The sequence below is a fragment of the Eutrigla gurnardus genome (assembly GCF_963514095.1).
Source record: "Eutrigla gurnardus genome assembly, chromosome: 3".
NCBI lineage: Eukaryota > Metazoa > Chordata > Actinopteri > Perciformes > Triglidae > Eutrigla > Eutrigla gurnardus.
In genome coordinates, this window is record NC_139917.1 from 18,576,240 (window position 1) to 18,592,095 (window position 15,856).

Below are 15,856 nucleotides of genomic sequence, written 5' to 3' on the forward strand. Positions count from 1 at the left end.
TTTGTGGGAACATTTTCTATTAATCGGGCCGGCCTTTTAATAAATCCAACACCATTACAATACATTACGTGACGTTTTATTTAAAAGCAACAAATACAAAATAACAATATATAGGGACATGTTTACATACAATACATACCGGAAGGACTAGTATTCTATCAAGTCTCTTTTTAAAAAGGAAAGGGCATGGGACACGATGGGTAATAATATTGTCTACTTAACTCGTCATGGTTGATATTCCGCTGGTCTGGGTTTCAGCTGGAGGTTGTGGCTACCTCTGACTGCTGGAACATTTCACCTACATTGGCAGTATTGAAGATGCATGTGTGGCACGGGGGTTATAGGGTGACTGACATGGTTTGTGCTGGCTGTATTTGTAACACCCCTGAGATATTAGAGGTATCCATACTGATCCTGTACTCTGATATCCTGCCCAATGCCTGCAGTGTTGTTGGTCTCCGGCAGTGCTGCACTAGTCGTCCAGTGACGGTGGCGATGATATCCTGTTCTCTAATGTGGCTCCTTTTTCCTTTAATGTTAGTTTGGTGAACAGTGCAATATGGAAGTAGAACTAGGAGCATTTTTTTTAATGAAAAGATCCTATTCATCCACCCACACCCTAACCGGTGTGACCAGATCACTTTTGGTGCCGTCAATATCCAATTCCCATCGAAGCATATTGCTCAAAGGTCAGCAGCAGGACGGCCACTTGGAATCATTTTCAACATTTCCTGTGAGATGTCTTTAAGATGACCGCTGTCCATCATCCCTAGTTTTTTTTTTTTTAATGTGTGTGTCTTCTGTAAGGGGAGTCCGGTTTCCTCTTTCCTCACACCTCCTCTGGATCCATTGGACCCTCGGCACCCTGGGGAGCGTCTGTGTGGAGCCGGAGGATGGGTTTGTTGCACATGGGGCACACGCTGCGGATCTCCAGCCACTTCAGCAGGCACCTGGTGGGACAAATCCAGTTTAGAAACAATGACCACAGAATCTAGTTTACATGAGCAACTCTGCTTGATACTAACGTCTGAAACCACAATGGTTTTTTACAGCACTGATCAAGAAGGAAGAGATTGCTGGGTCCAAAATGAGATAATGGACTCTGGTGGTTTGTGGGGTTTTGCTGTCATGTTTTTTTAGATTGGCATGCAATTACGAGAAAACATTTTGTGTGCAATCAAATTATCAACAAAGATCAATTTACATATACTTAGTAGAGTAGGGCTGGCTTCTAAGTAGATTAGTCGACAAATCGGTGGCTTTGGTTTCTTCAGTCTAAAGCCGATTTCTCTCCATTAGCAGACATTTCTCCTGTCTTTAACACATATTGTGTGTCTGCAGTGTTTAGTAGTTTTAACCGCAGTTCACTGCCATTCGTGTTGAAACGGTTTAAAAACACTCAACCCTTTAACGAGACTGTTAACCCTTTAAAGATATCGTTGGGTTTAGGTAATTCAACCTTGTGAAACTTATCGTGTTTTTTTTTTTTACTATTATTATTTTTCTCTAAAATTACAGTATTTCTCTAATAAAATCGGTTAAAATTTGCGGATTGACCTCTGCGTCCGCAGCTAGAATCAGGTTCTGGGTGCACTTGTTGTTAATATCCGGCTCCACTGCCGGTTGCAGGTAGCCGCTGATATCAAGTTCAAGAGAGTCTCTTTTCGGCGTACGCCGACCTCAATAACAAGCACACTCTCTCGGCACAAAGAAACACGTGTTCCCTTGGCTGCATCCCATTGGCTAAAATGATCTGGACCAACGAGCTTGTATGAGATACCTAGTGAAGAAGATACTGGTCAGAGAACAACTAAACAACATGTCCCAGTATGAATACGAGGAAGATGTACTGTGAGAGGTTGGATATTATTAATTTATGGTACAGCTGTTGTGTCTATCAGTACGAGTCTGAAATTCACGCAAACACGAGGTCTAACTTTCAGTTTTTATACTTTGGTTCCGCCCCCTCTGAGCTGTCAATCACAACAGAGCCGAGCGTTATGACGCCTGTAAGAGTTTCTTACAAGAACTGAATTTCAAACTCCAATTTGAGCTAGAAGGAGGATTTTATCAACGCGGTGAGTTTTAAAACTGTTTTACAGATCTATCGATTATATAAACTAATTGTTTAGACAACAAAGTGTGTTAGCCGACTAAGAATATATTTGTTATGGACAGCCCTACTTAATAATCACTTGTTCAAATAACGATTTGCAACTAAATAACTATATTTGTTTTCAACCTGACAATTCTTGATGAAAATGTTGTCGTGTATTTGAAAGAAAATGTAAAAAGAAAAGAAACTACCACTTTGTCCAATCTAGAAAAAACAAAAGAAAAGTTGCTAAAGCCGTAGGCGTTACTAGTTTAGTAGCACTCACTTCTTGTGAAATGCGTGTGAGCACGGGCACACTCCCAGTTCATCTCTGGTCCTGAATTCTTCCAGACACACCGCACAGGTTTGCTGCAAGAAAAAAAAAAAAAAAATAACAGTAAGGTCAGTTTGTGTGGTAACGTGGTACATTCTATAAATTCGAGCAATACATTAATTCAATCTTACATAGATTTTGAGCATTAAGCATTAAAAATACAAGTTAACTTGTATTTTGAAAAGGTGCTGTCATTTTAAATGTATTATTTCAACCTCCCCTTGTGCAAAAATAGAGATTGAGACATTGAATGGAAAATGAAAAAAAAAATAAAAAACTTTGAAATGCTTCTTAAAAGAAAAAAAAAAACACAAGGCTCAGAGAGGAGATCTTTTTTTAATGCATTTTGGATGAGTGTAGTTATTCTTGGAGTCCCAATTCTGCTTCAAGTAGAGAGCCGAGCAGGAACTGACATTTTTTGAAAGGCTGCATTTGAGATACAAGGTATTTTCAGGACATCTCTGAGTGTGTGCAGCATGTTAATCACATCCAACCGAACTCTCCCAACGCATAATGGCTCATCCGAGCTGGCAGCTCTGCTGGAAGCAGTGTGGGTAACCTCGTGAAATGTGTGCACAGCTGCCAGGTCATAACATGGGCTGTATATGTTGCACAAACATGTTTAAAAGCTTTTTGCAGAGAGAATGACTTACTCCTAGAAGGCTCAGTTTCTTGCTGGCTCCCTTTAGCACCACCTACAGTCGGCAAAAAGGGAGAAGGAGAGACATGCTGTGTTAATGTGATTGATGCGTCATCACTGTTATGTTGGCAGGAAATCCATGTGTAAAACAAACGCTTCAGAAGGCTTGAATGTCCTGATGTGACTGGCGTATACTGCAAGGGAGGTGTTTACTTGTCGGTTGCGTCGTTTTAGAAGTAACCATGAATGCATATAATACAGTCAGAGTTTAACCTTCCCCAAAGCTGTAAACATTCTCATTAACTGTCACCACGCTCCATCGTGACACTGTGCTGCTACCTGCTCACCACATCAGGCCAGTTTGGAATCAGAGGGCGGGTAAGGACACCAGGCTAGGTCAAGGTCATCTATAAACGTTGGTGTTAGGTCTCGCTGTTGACGATGACTGCAAAATGCTATATTAGGAGCCTATTTACAACCTGCCTCACAAGCCGGTGTTACATTTTCACCCAGAGTAACCATATACTTCAGTGACTACATACCTCATTGTAGCTGAACTGCTCCCTTGTTCCTTGTTGTTTCAATCTGAGAGAGGCAGAGAGAGAGAGAATAGCATCTGTATGGTTGAAGTGACTGTCATGACGACTTTAACATCAGGGAGTTGTTCCCACCCTGGGGGTCAGGAGTGAGCAGGTGGAATATATTATGCAGGCCGATGCGCAACTCTTTTATTTGTACGCGTTTCTCCAACTTCTTTCTTGTGAATTGTTTTATAGTCTCGGGTTTATTCGAAGGGAGAAGTCTGAGAAAATTCACTTTAACTGAACTGCAGACATACAACGTTATGAACGGTCACATTGACGATATTGGTTCATATTAGGCAAAATGTATATTCGGGACCACTGACTTAAGACATCCATGTTATTCATCAAAACTCAGCATATATTCAGTCATATCAACCAGCACCAGACTACAGTCTACATGGATAAATTGGCACCAGCATACAGAACTGTGTTGATTACATTTCTATTCACAACCCGACTGATGCTGGATCTTTGAGGTCCATTATCAAAAATATATGAGGGAAAAACTGTTTATGATATACTTGTATCATTGTGACATTTTTAGAAAAATGTTCTTTAAATGTCCTTAAATATATGATTTATTTTGTATCACCCTTTTACTTGATTTTGATAAGGGGGCCATGTTAGCAAACAATTGTTTATTTACACATCCAGAAGTTATGGAGCAACATTACAATTATGATGAGCTCATCAGCTACTTTGTCACTGACTTTGTCTACTGTTTGGTACTGCAGGTAGTAGCATATACTGAACCTGCAGACTGATCTAGCGTATACTTAATCTAATTTAATAGCTTTGCATTTGCTTTAATATGCACATATGCAAAAGAACACTAGCATGGATTGATCATTTTTCTATTCAAACAGTTGAAGACTACATGTAGTAACCTCTACAGTGCACCTCTCCATATATTTATATCACGATTGTTGCTCTCAGCACATATAAAGATCTTATTACCAAGCTAGTTTTGAATTAATTTCAAACTGCTGCTAACAGGATAGCCCAAACCTTTCCCCGAACCTCCCCCGCCTACCTGAAAAGGTAGCAGCAGAAGATGAGGCTGAGCATGAAGACGAAGAGGCCGATGCCCAGCACAATGACATACACATTGAGTGGGAGGTGATAGATGTCAGACGTCATGCTGCAGTAGTGTTCAGAGCGCTGAGAACCCAAACCACACAGGCATCCTGGCAGGAAGAGTTTGCAGATGCAGATTACTTAACACACATGTAACTGTTACCTACTAGGGTTAAGAGTCCAACTTCAATGTTTCTTCTTCCTCTTTCATTTCATATGTGGTTACATTTATACAATACCATTTTTATTTATAGGTTTCGGTATTTGAAGTTTGTTTACAGCCTCCGTCTTTGACCTGCATTTTACTTCTCAAAATATAGCTGCTGGAAAGAAAGAGTCTGGCAACTTAATTGTTTTCTTTCCCATAACAAACACAAAAGCTCCCCCGTGATCTACAGTTGTTAACGTTGACAGCGCGAGTCTGAATTGGCAGCATAGACTTTAGACACTTTTATGAGACAGTTATGAGTTTAGTGAGCAGTTAAGCTCTCGAGATATGTGGAAGTCATTTTCTTTGGTCAAAGGATGATTGTTATTTACAAGCGGTGAAAATTCTATTTAAAACTCTACAGCAATCAATGTGTTCAGGCCAAGGACCCCCAAGGCTTATAGGGACCCGGTGGAGGGACCCCCTATTTCATATCGTATAAAACTGTGTTGTTTATTAAACCGGGCCAATAATAATGTGTAGTGCAGCCTATAGTGCCGGGTATAACAGTACTTTGTAATGATGTATTTATACAATGCTAAGACCATAAAATAATAATTGTTGACAGATTCATATTTTAATTCTATTTTGGTATTTCTACATCACAATTTGTCATTATATTAAAAAAACAGGAAGATTTATATTTGCTTATTACATTTTTCATGTTAAGGTGTATTTTTGGACATATTTACATTTTTGAAAAAATGTTTGAGATCAAATCATTTCTGGGACCCTCTGCAGTAACTCTGCAGACCCCTTAGGGCTCCCGGACCTCCTGTTGAAGATCTCTGCTCTACAGTGAGAGGCGGATTCATGGCAGAGAAGTAGCAGACTGTTGATATTTAACTACAACATGAATCTACAGTGCCATCACAGCTATTAAGTTTATTGGGTCCAACAGACACAAAAACGTCACAGAATCTTTGCCTGACGATGAGTATGCGGCACTCCGGCTCATCTCCAAACAATCTGGAGTTTTAGAAACCATTTGGTAAAGAATCTTAACATAATTGTTGGTGTTTGTTTCGATTCAGGGGTTCCAGGGATCTGTGACGATCATAGGACTACGTTTTAATTGGCTGTGAACAAGACAAACATGGAGGACAGACACCACTTCCGCCACAGCACCATCTGTTCCACAGACTCTATAGAGGTGACTGGTGGTGTGTGTGGGTGGGTGGGGGGCTGGGTTGGGTATATCAAACTCTGGGGACTAAAGGACCATTTGGTAAAACAATAGCAGAGGAAGCCCCACTTCCACGGGCCACATGTGTTCCTATTAATTTGCAGCGAGGATGTTCTTTGCCTGCCTCAAATGCCCATGTGTCTCTCTTTAGAGTGAATGAATGGGTACAGCTTGCACACTGTGGGGGGTCTGGGTTGGATAATTTGATGTGGCTGTGGGGGGGGGGGGTTTAAGTTCGATGGTAGTATAATGAGTGATACAATCGGCAACCAGGCATGAATGCACTGCCGAATCAATCAATAGTATAACAAGAATAGGAAATAAATATAAAATATCTTAGGTTTCAGTTGTCATGCCTGTCAAACAAACATGACCTTGAATCATTTTTTTGTATTTTCACTGACGCCTCCACTCTCAGGAATGCGTACCATTTCACAAGTATGCCCCATTACCTGGATCACATAAGCCAGCAACTGACAACTGAGTTTATGAGCTACAAGTAAGTACACGCACCACTTCCTCTTGTGTAGACGGCAGAAAAATCCAACTCACTCACCGTTACACCATTGGAATGGTTGCATGAAATTTGACTCCCAGGGCAACAAGCAGTAACTTCAGGTCCCGTCAGGAGAAGGCTGGAGGGGAGCCAAGCTCGTGGGCCAGAGCTCCCGGACACTGAATCTGTTTGGAGCCTGGAGTCGGTCCCTCTGAGCTGGTTGGCTCTTTTGTTTGGTTGTGTCAGCTCCTCGGAAAAACAACCATCGAGATTTTCAGATTTGCCACAAATCCTCAGGAGGTGCGTTTTTTGTTGTTGTTTTTGTTTGTTGGCTCAGCAGTCTGCGCTGCCCAGCATTCCCAAATCTAGATTAACCACTCCGTGTAAGGATTGGGAGATTTGGGGACTGGGGGTTTGGACTGAAGACCTCATCTGCTCCTAGATTCCAGTGAGAATGATGTCATCACAGGAGAGAAGAAACAAAGAAATCTTGTTGACAAGAACTGATTGTTTCTCAGATGCCTCACACCATGTGTTATTCAGGATTTGTTATTGTGAAAAGTCTCGCTCAGTCACAATGTCATAAACAACGCAGCCTGCTTGGTAACAGGAAATACTTACATTTCCAGCAGAAAGGGGCCTCTGTGTCTTCACTTTGCGTCTGCGGTGTCGTCCCCCCTCGCCAAATTCAATGACATCCGCCGCTCAAAATGACAGTCCTCGTCCAATGAAGGTAATTATCTGGCATTAGTCTGTGCTTTGTCTTCCTCCCAAAGCTGCTTTTTTTTTTTTTTTAACAGAGGATTTTCACAAGTCTCATCCCCCTCTCCTCTGTTGTCTCCTCCTCCAGTCCTCTGATCTTGCAGTGGGTATTCGTCCTCAGTATAGGAGGCAAAGATGTGTTGCTTCCCTCAAAGCACAAACAGAATGAGGACAGCTCCATGCAGTCAACAACAGTCCTCTAGCTGGGTTTGGTGTTTTGCTGGTGAGCATGTGTTTTGTGTGTCAGTTAGTGTGTGTGTGCGTGGGGTCGGGGTAGGGGGGGTCCTACTCTCCCTCTAACCATCTGCTCCTTCAGTTGAGAAGGAAAAAAAAAAAAAAATCAGAGACAAAGGCGGTGTGTGTGCACGAGTGTGTCAGCGTGTGTCGTATTCAGACTGTCCCACCTCCAGCTGGCTTTGTCATGGCAGGCTTCCCCTCTTCCTCGTTCAATCCATAATGGTACTCGGAGAGAGAGTCTGCAAATGTGCCTGTCCCTTCCTCCCCTCGCTCTGCTCTGCCTTGGGTTTGTAAACAGATCTCTGCTCATGTGACCAGCCGTTTTGCCTCGCAACTCTCCTCTCCCTCAGCCCTCCCTCGCTATCTCGGTCCTCCAATCTGTAGGCAGAAGGAAGGCAGAATGAGCCCGACACTGACGAATAGGACGCCTGCGAGCATGCTAATGTGCATGTGTCTGTGTGCGCACACCCCTGTGCATGTATATGTGAGAGGGAGAGGAGAGAGACATTTGCAGCGCAGTTGAGGAAGGCCACGGTCGGTGGCGTGCGCGTGGCTGATGTCCAGACAACCAAAACAAAGCCATTTGTGTGGAGCGTAGGTCAGCAAAAGAAGAGATGATGCAATCCCAGTCACCGTTTCCTCCCCTTCGCACATACGCAGATTTCATTTTCAGGGCTTTTCACAGCTCGTGTTTACGTTCACTCCTTTAGATCTGTGTTTGAACGTCACGTCACTCTTTTGCAAAGGAAGCAGAGCAGGGGAGAGGTATCTCTGTCGACAGAGGAAACAAGGCAGGAAGCAAGACATGAACAGAAATAATATATCGAGGGAGACACGGAGAGAAAAGTCACAGCCTGGACAAAGACGTTTTCTTGCACCTCCACCCCCACACCAGCGGCCTTGGCTGCCAATTCGCTGAGGGAGAGAACAGCTGCTGGGCTACCGGGCGAGCTGCGAGACGGTCAAGGGGAGTGCTGCTTCACCAAATCCCCAGGGGGGGGAGGGAGAGGCTTCAATGGGATTCATGCCATGTTCATTCACCCTCCCCTCCTCCTCCCCCTCCTGCTCTAGCAATGACATTACTGCCGAATACAGGAACAGCTGGATTGCCCATGAGATGCATGAGCATAAACACACTTAACACACTGCATGCACTGCCGGGTGTTCACAGGTTTCAGAATCACTTGAGATGTGTGTTGCAGCCACAAGGCCGCGCGTCGTCATTGATGGCATGTGTAGGATGGTGGTTTTGTTAACAGCACGCCCTCTTGTGAAATATGATGAAACAGCTTCCTGAAGATAGGAAGGTTAGACCTATTCAAATGTAATGAGAAAGCTGTAATGTAATGTGCTTTTTCAAGCGTAGAAGACAATTCCTCAATCATTTCTTTTTACCAGGGAGTGACTGGCGAAACTGAGCGAGAAAATCAGGGAGCAAGAGAGATGCAAATGTTGGCCTTGTTTTTCCTTTGTGGCATGTAAATAGTTTTGGATGTGCCAAGCTTTTTGTTTTAGCATAAAACAAGTTGGCCTGGAATGGAAAAGTTGTATTTTTTACATGATTCTAATGACACTGATGAACTCTCGTCACATGGGCCATGTACAGGTAAAGCCCTCACACAAAAATAACAACACCAACATCAGAATGTTGTCTGTGGACTTCAGCTCAGCATTCAATACTATCTCCCCCATGAAAGTGACCAGTAAACTTAGCACCCTGGGCTTGAGTACCTCACTCTGCAACTGCTTGTTAGACTCCCTCACCAACTGACCCAGGCAGTTTGGATTTCATTGTGTCCTTGACATTTATCAAACTTTTTCTGCTTGAATATGGTTTTAAAGCAACTGTTGCGGGACAGTTTATAAATGCTGAAATGTAGTGTAACCGTGGCATAAATATAGAGTCACAAAGTCCTAAAAGTGACTCTGGTTATGTTAGCTACACAGCAATATCTAGCTAGCTAGAATTAGCCAGATTAGCCACCGTAAGCTACTGGTCATACCAAACCAAGCCATGGTTGTAGCAACAAAATGTATCAGGGTATTAAGTATTAATAGGGTATTTCAAAAGAGTGTGTTTATTGTTTATGAATTCAACTTAATTTTTGTAAGACAAAACATGTTATTTCTTCTGCAAACAGTTTGCGTTCGATGCATTGAATTGAAAATCAAAATCAAATTATATTTCTAAGTACAATAAATTACTAGCTAATAGAAACTAAAAGATTCCTGAAACAATATAACTATCTGACAGTTAAAGAAGAGCCCATGTAATCATTTCTTTGTCTGTTTGAACTCAGACCTTACTGTAATACACTGCCCATTCCCTTTTCTGCACGTCATGGGTGTGTCCCTTTACAAATCCATTCGCCGCTCCATTCGCCTCTCCGTTGGCCTCTCCATTCAGCCTGCCTTTGATTTCACCCTCCATTTGGTCTTTTCTTAGAGCCAGGGGTGGCTTACAGGTGTGCCAGTTCAATAAAACTTTATTCATATCATCCTTGGCCCTTATACCCAGAAGCCTGTCTTCATCACTTCTCTGTTTATCCTCATCCTCATCATCACTGTCGCCCTTGCTGGAGCGATGCTGGTGGAAGCTGCGCATCTCCCCACTGATGTTCTCAAAGTACTGGTGGATGCAAACCTTGGCGAAGCTCTTGGCGTGTTCCTTACAGGTCTCGTCGAACATCTTGCGCTCAATGTCGATATAATGGGACCAGTACTTAGTCTTGAGGAAGGCGGCTTGAGAGAAGCATGGCCGAATAGCTCGGATCAGGAAGGCCATGAACGTCATCATGAGCAGAAATATCCATCCACATGCCTGTAAAATATAGACATTATTAAACGTATTGGTTAGGCACCATTCTAAGCACTCAAACATACAGTATATAAGAAAGATGGACTTTGGTTGAGAATCTGGCTAATTTTGACAAGTGCCCTGTTTGTGTTCTTACTGATACTAAAGATCGTGGAGGTTAAAGTAAAAGGTATGGCTGAAGAAGCTTATCGAGCAACTTCCTGACAGTTTCATTACTCATTAACAGAATCTGTATATCAATAGACTTTTCAGAGACATGCTACATTTAAATCTGCATAAATACCCTTCGGCTGATCAAAGACCTAAATAACAGTGGGGGTGTTTTTGGATGGAATGAAATAGGTACCATTTCTATGAATAATACATTTAGAGGCTTATCTGTGCCTCTAATGGGCAAACGGCAAAGCTTCAGTGAGCTCAAAGTGCAAGGCTGGACTTAGTGGGTGGGGAGATTTAAGTTAACTACACTTTTGTGGAGTAAAGCATGGAAATTGAATTTGCTAAGTCACCATAACCTTTTGGAAAACTGCCCGCTGAACGTGTACCCACCGTTGGACACAATTGCTGTCTTTTTACTTAATATTGAATGATTGATCTGTCTATCAAATAAAAAATAAATAAAAACATGTTATCGTCTTAAAGCCGTGCCCTGTTGTCAGGGTTAGCTAGCTAGCCTCGCTGACCCCAGAACTCCAGACAACCATGCTAGCTTATAACCAACAGTTAGTAGTCGAGATTTATTTTTCAGATTTAGTCCAGAATTCCTCCAGTTATTCAAATTAGAGATGCACCAAAACTGATATGGGATTTCTGTCCGATAGGCTACTGACTCAATTAGCTGGATCGGGTATCTGTGACGGTGGTGCGATCTGATATCAGATACCATTATTTTAATGAATACCAGTTCAGTTAATTTATACCTGTGTATTTATCTGTTATATTAATTCAAATCTGCCATTTAAAGGATGATTGGTCAGGTCTTGACTGTCAAAATCATGCCAGCTAATAAGCATTCTCAGAAAAGTGGAGATAGAAAATCAGACGGCCACCTGTGATATACACTTGATGTATCGTGATGCTGCTACTCTTATTTCCTGATGCTCAAAGAGGTCTTTGCATGGAATCCTTGCCAGCAGTTTGATCCTCTCCGCCTCTGACATCCCCGTCACCAGACTGAAATTCCCAAACTTGTCAATATCCAAGTTGATGCTGAAAGCGCAGAGGAAGCTCTTCCCGTCCATGAGAGTGACAGACACCCACACTGCAGGTGCTATTAGGGACCTCTGTGTGATTGAGCATAACATGTAGCGGAGGATGGTTGGATCCTTGTTCCGTTTCCCGGTGGGTCTTTTCCATTCCTCCGTGAGTACCGACACATTGTTGTTCAACACAAAGCCTAACAGAAAGAACCATATAGATGGAATAATGAGCAGTCCGATCCCATAGATGTAGTTGTATTCGGGCATGCAGGGGCAGCTGAACTCAAAGGCAGAGTACATCTGTGCACTAGCGAGTGCCATGATACCACAGATCCCATTCATGAAAGATTCCTGGTTGGATTGGAGGAACTGAAACATCATACGAAACTTATCCATTTTCGGAGATTTGGTGGATCTTTGGCTCGGATGGAATTAAATCTGTAAAAGGAAGTGCGTATAAGTTTAAATCAATCAGTATACATTTGCTTGAGAACCATGTGCTATTAAAGGGTTTTCTGAATTACGGTTTTACCTCTTCATACAGGGATTATAAATTGCAACTAATGGCTTTATTAATGGTTAATAAATAGTTTACTTTATAACAGTAACAACAACAAGGAAGTCTGCCATTATAAATGTTCGACAATAAATCACCAACAAAGGACCACTTCCTAATAATCCAACAACAGTGGTTAGTAACTCATTAATTATTCATGTTAATAACTCATTAATAAAGGATCCTTACAATAATGCAAATTTGTTAAAAATAATTTGTCAATACATTTTTGTAAAGATCCATCCTTTTCCAGAATAGATACTTCTCATTACCAGGCAGTCCAAATGTTGTTCTTATTAATAGTGGTTTCATAGAAAACATTTGTATATGATTGATTTACTATTAATACAGCTATTATAAACCCCTTATAAAGGTTGACTATTGAGTGGAACAAGGATCTTAAATTCTTATAGTGAACTATGACTTTTCTCTTAAACCATCTTTCATGCAGAATCGGAATTCATCAGTTTGATAAAATAATAATACAAAGGCATCAGGCATCTCATACAAATATTGATCAGAAAGAAATATCCCAAACACACACACACACACACACACACATACTTACCTATTTTCTTAAGATTGGATGAACAAATCCGAAGGGGAAAAAATCATATCGTACCACTAAAGTCTATGGTAAATACCTTGCAGAACTCAATATAGACATCGTAGCTCTGACTGAAAGTTGCTTTTCAAATTCTCTGTGGTGTTGTTCAAATCGTCGGTCACCATGCCCCTCCCTCCACAGGTGTTCAGTGTGATGTAACAAAAGATTCTTATTCAGAGCTCATTTTCTGAAAGGAAGCCTGTTACTGTTCCCAGAAACACACGTCCAGCCAGTTAAATTTACAAAGGTTTTCCTTGCTTATATGTATGTAGAACATTGTAGTTTTTAACTCAAGTTGCCTGAAGCTCTGGGATACAGCGTTGTTCAGCTGTAGGAAAGATCCAGACATGCAAACAAGGCCACAATCCATTCAAATATGATGGTGAATCTATGTCCACTTGTTTAACCAGGGTCAAATAAATCAGGAGACGAAAGTTTATCTTGGACAAAATATCAAATCAACTGCACCCACTGAATGAGGCAGAGCTCAACAAACCAGTTGGAGGATAAAAGGCAGGGGGCTTGCTCTCCTGTTCATAGATGCAAACAATTTATCACACAGTTTTCATTTTAACAACAGCATGTGGCCCAATGCTTGGTCCTTCACAACGTGATCTAACATATTGTAAAAGTTTGATTAGTTCAATGACTCAGAGTATGAATGGTTCACTTGAGATTATTTTAAACATGCAGATATACAGGAAGTCTGTGCTGTCTGTTTTCTTCTGCATGTTGCACAGGAACATGTCACCACAGAGTACGTGGGCAGGGTGTGCAGGAAATAAGTCACGAAAGACAACGTAAAAACGACGTCTAAAATAGGAAGAGATCACTGAGGCTGTTGCCGTGCGGGGTTAGTCTCTTTCTTCCTCCTTTGTACCGATTATACTAGAGCGTAGCAAAGCTGAGATAATTATTAATCACTTGTTTTGGTGCGTATTGTTTTTCTTCTCCTTTAATGTTAAGTGCAGTAACAAATGGTGTGTGATATACAGTGTAATCACAGTAATGAACACAGAGGATGTTTCCAGGCCATCGAGGAAGTAGCTTCTTTGTTGCTGTGCATCATTATGGAGTTTGATCAAGTTTTTTTTTCATGTAATTACAAGGATTCTAATCTTTTAAAAAAAAAAAATTAACATATTTCCAAGTTATTAACAATTATTTATGTTGTCTGACTCATTCACAGACAGCATCGACCATGCAGGATACTCTGCTACGAGTGTTTGTGGTGGCTCTGGGTCTCTTAACATGTCCGAGGAAGGATGACCCCGGTGTTGAGGAATATGATGAGGTCGCCTCAGTGGCCGTGCTAAAGCACAATGAGAGGCTGTTAACGGAAGAGAGACTGGACCACGAAACGGCACCTGTCAGTGAGGAAATGACACATGCTGACAATAGAGGATCTCAGGAGGATGTCAAAAACATTCAGTCTGATCAACATGTTCCTGAAAAAGATGTGTCCGTTTTAGAAGATGTGACTGTCATCCATCAGGATTCAGAGGAAGACGTCACTGATGACAACTCACCGGGAGGGGGACGTTTTATAGCACATTTGGATCCAAGTTGGCCACAAAACTCCCAAAGTGACTCTGCTCTAAAGACTTTACAAACTGACCATGAGCAAAATGCATATTTACATCTGGACAAGAAGAGTAAAGAGGGAAAACACACCATGACATCAGAAAATGAGACTTCAGAGGCCATAGCTGACTGGGAGGGGGACTGCCTCCTGTTCATATGGAATACACTCTCCATCATTTCCGTGATCCGCTTCTTTAGGAAGTACTTTGGGAAAGAATCCGAAATGAAACGAGAAGAAACCAAGGCCGTCGCCGCTGCTGATGTGCGGTTACCAGACAGCGATACTCTGCATCGATTTCATTCTAAATGTATTAAAGTCCCATCCGGTAAGAGGTGGAAGGAGTTTTTGGAGGGCTTTGCAAATGATCTGATGGAGGCCATGAGGAATGTTTGCAACAGTAACGGCGGTATGGTGATTGGGCACTTTCAGATAGTGGATGTGTGCAATATCATCGTCCCCTTCACCCCACCTGATCCCTATAGTTTCCGTTGCGAGCTCATGGACAATCAGGCAAGTGACCTGCTGCCAGATATGCAAGTCCGTGGTCAAATCAGACTGGTGGAGAACCAGAAAATCCAAAATGGCTGCCACTGTCAGTCTCCTGATTCAGATGATATGGTGTGCTTGCTGCATATCAAGACTGAGAAAGTAAAGAGGGAAACGAAAGACGTTTGCGATGGCCTTCTGTGTATGAAGAACTCGCCCTTCCTGTCAAAAACGCAGGTTACCAGATGGTTTCAGGGCACCATCAGACGAGCGTGGGAACAGATTTCACACAAGTACGAGTTTGAGCTGAACATTCGCTGCATCGGCGCTCCGGGTGCTCTGATAGTTCGTTTCAGATCAGGGAAGAAGATTTGCTTCAATTTTAATCCCGTGGTTAAAGTCAACACTGATGCCCATTTCTTCATTACTCATTGCTCCCCTGACAACTTTGATACTTCCTGGACGCTCTGCCTGACCAACTATGAAGAACTTTTCCTAGATCACATCTCTAAACACCTGCCTGACAACTCATGCCACATCCAAACACTTGAAATTGCAGTGTTTCTTCACAAGAGACAGACAGCGTTGTCGGGAAGTAGTGCTCTCAAGGATTTCCATTTCAAAATTGCACTGATGCATCTGCTTTTGACCAAAAACCCATCGGAGTGGGAACCCAAATCTGTGGCTTTGAGGCTACGAGACTTATTGGCCTTCATGGAGAGAAGCCTGAAGAAAAAGCTGCTGAACCATGTTCTTATAGGGAACCCTTTAAGGCAGAGGGTTATTGAACTTCCTGTTGAATTTACTCATGCAGAGAGAGTGAATCTCTTCTATCCCCTTGTGGTACATGACTGCATCTACAGAAATGCTGTGATACATTTCAAGGAAATTCTTACAAATGCAGATATGCTGATCCATGATTATGTTGAAAACTGCTAATAGCACCATTTTAATGTCCCAGCAATTAAGTAAAATTTAAAGCCAGC

At 42.1% G+C, this 15,856-nt stretch overlaps 3 protein-coding genes across 9 annotated transcripts; 1 reads left to right on the forward strand and 2 right to left on the reverse strand.

Annotated features, from left to right (window-relative positions):
• Positions 1-59: 59 nt before the first annotated feature.
• On the reverse strand, positions 60-7,906 carry LOC311009772 (RING finger protein 122). Of its 2 annotated transcripts, XM_084004141.1 has the most exons (7): positions 7,242-7,520; positions 6,681-7,058; positions 4,687-4,840; positions 3,612-3,654; positions 3,083-3,124; positions 2,382-2,464; positions 60-950 (listed from the first exon to the last, which is right to left on the reverse strand). In XM_084004141.1, exons 2-7 carry the CDS (start codon positions 6,703-6,705, stop codon positions 830-832), a joined length of 468 nt encoding a protein of 155 aa, XP_083860267.1. In that variant the 5' UTR covers positions 6,706-7,058; positions 7,242-7,520; the 3' UTR covers positions 60-829. The 2 variants fall into 2 exon arrangements, with proteins under 2 accessions (XP_083860267.1, XP_083860268.1); XM_084004142.1 differs by lacking the exons at positions 6,681-7,058; positions 7,242-7,520 and adding an exon at positions 7,787-7,906.
• On the forward strand, positions 7,469-15,856 carry LOC311009652 (inositol 1,4,5-trisphosphate receptor-interacting protein; the record flags this gene model as incomplete). 5 transcript variants are annotated; one of them, XM_084003971.1, is made up of 2 exons in its annotated part: positions 7,469-7,605; positions 13,989-15,856. In XM_084003971.1, the coding sequence occupies one exon, from the start codon at positions 14,001-14,003 to the stop codon at positions 15,807-15,809; it is 1,809 nt and encodes a 602-aa protein (XP_083860097.1). In that variant the 3' UTR covers positions 15,810-15,856. The 5 variants fall into 5 exon arrangements, with proteins under 5 accessions (XP_083860097.1, XP_083860095.1, XP_083860096.1 ...); XM_084003969.1 differs by having other exon boundaries at positions 7,518-7,605; positions 13,993-15,856; XM_084003970.1 differs by lacking the exon at positions 7,469-7,605 and adding an exon at positions 13,593-13,652.
• On the reverse strand, positions 9,760-12,848 carry calhm1b (calcium homeostasis modulator 1b). Of its 2 annotated transcripts, XM_084004050.1 has the most exons (3): positions 12,761-12,848; positions 11,487-12,074; positions 9,760-10,440 (listed from the first exon to the last, which is right to left on the reverse strand). In XM_084004050.1, exons 2-3 carry the CDS (start codon positions 12,030-12,032, stop codon positions 9,916-9,918), a joined length of 1,071 nt encoding a protein of 356 aa, XP_083860176.1. In that variant the 5' UTR covers positions 12,033-12,074; positions 12,761-12,848; the 3' UTR covers positions 9,760-9,915. The 2 variants fall into 2 exon arrangements, with proteins under 2 accessions (XP_083860176.1, XP_083860175.1); XM_084004049.1 differs by lacking the exon at positions 12,761-12,848 and having other exon boundaries at positions 9,762-10,440; positions 11,487-12,078.

What these genes read in the sequence shown, in the direction of transcription:
- LOC311009772 (XM_084004141.1), bottom strand. Translation starts at nt 6,705, where the DNA reads ATGCAACCATTCCAATGGTGTAACG. An exon ending in ACCATTCCAATGGTGTAACG is followed by an intron (nt 4,841 to 6,680) that starts GTGAGTGAGTTG and finishes TCTTCCTGCCAG; the next exon opens with GATGCCTGTGTGGTTTGGGT. An exon ending in AGCAGTTCAGCTACAATGAG is followed by an intron (nt 3,125 to 3,611) that starts GTATGTAGTCAC and finishes TGCCGACTGTAG; the next exon opens with GTGGTGCTAAAGGGAGCCAG.
- calhm1b (XM_084004050.1), bottom strand. Translation starts at nt 12,032, where the DNA reads ATGGATAAGTTTCGTATGATGTTTCAGTTCCTCCAATCCAACCAGGAA. An exon ending in ACATCAAGTGTATATCACAG is followed by an intron (nt 10,441 to 11,486) that starts GTGGCCGTCTGA and finishes TATATTTTACAG; the next exon opens with GCATGTGGATGGATATTTCT.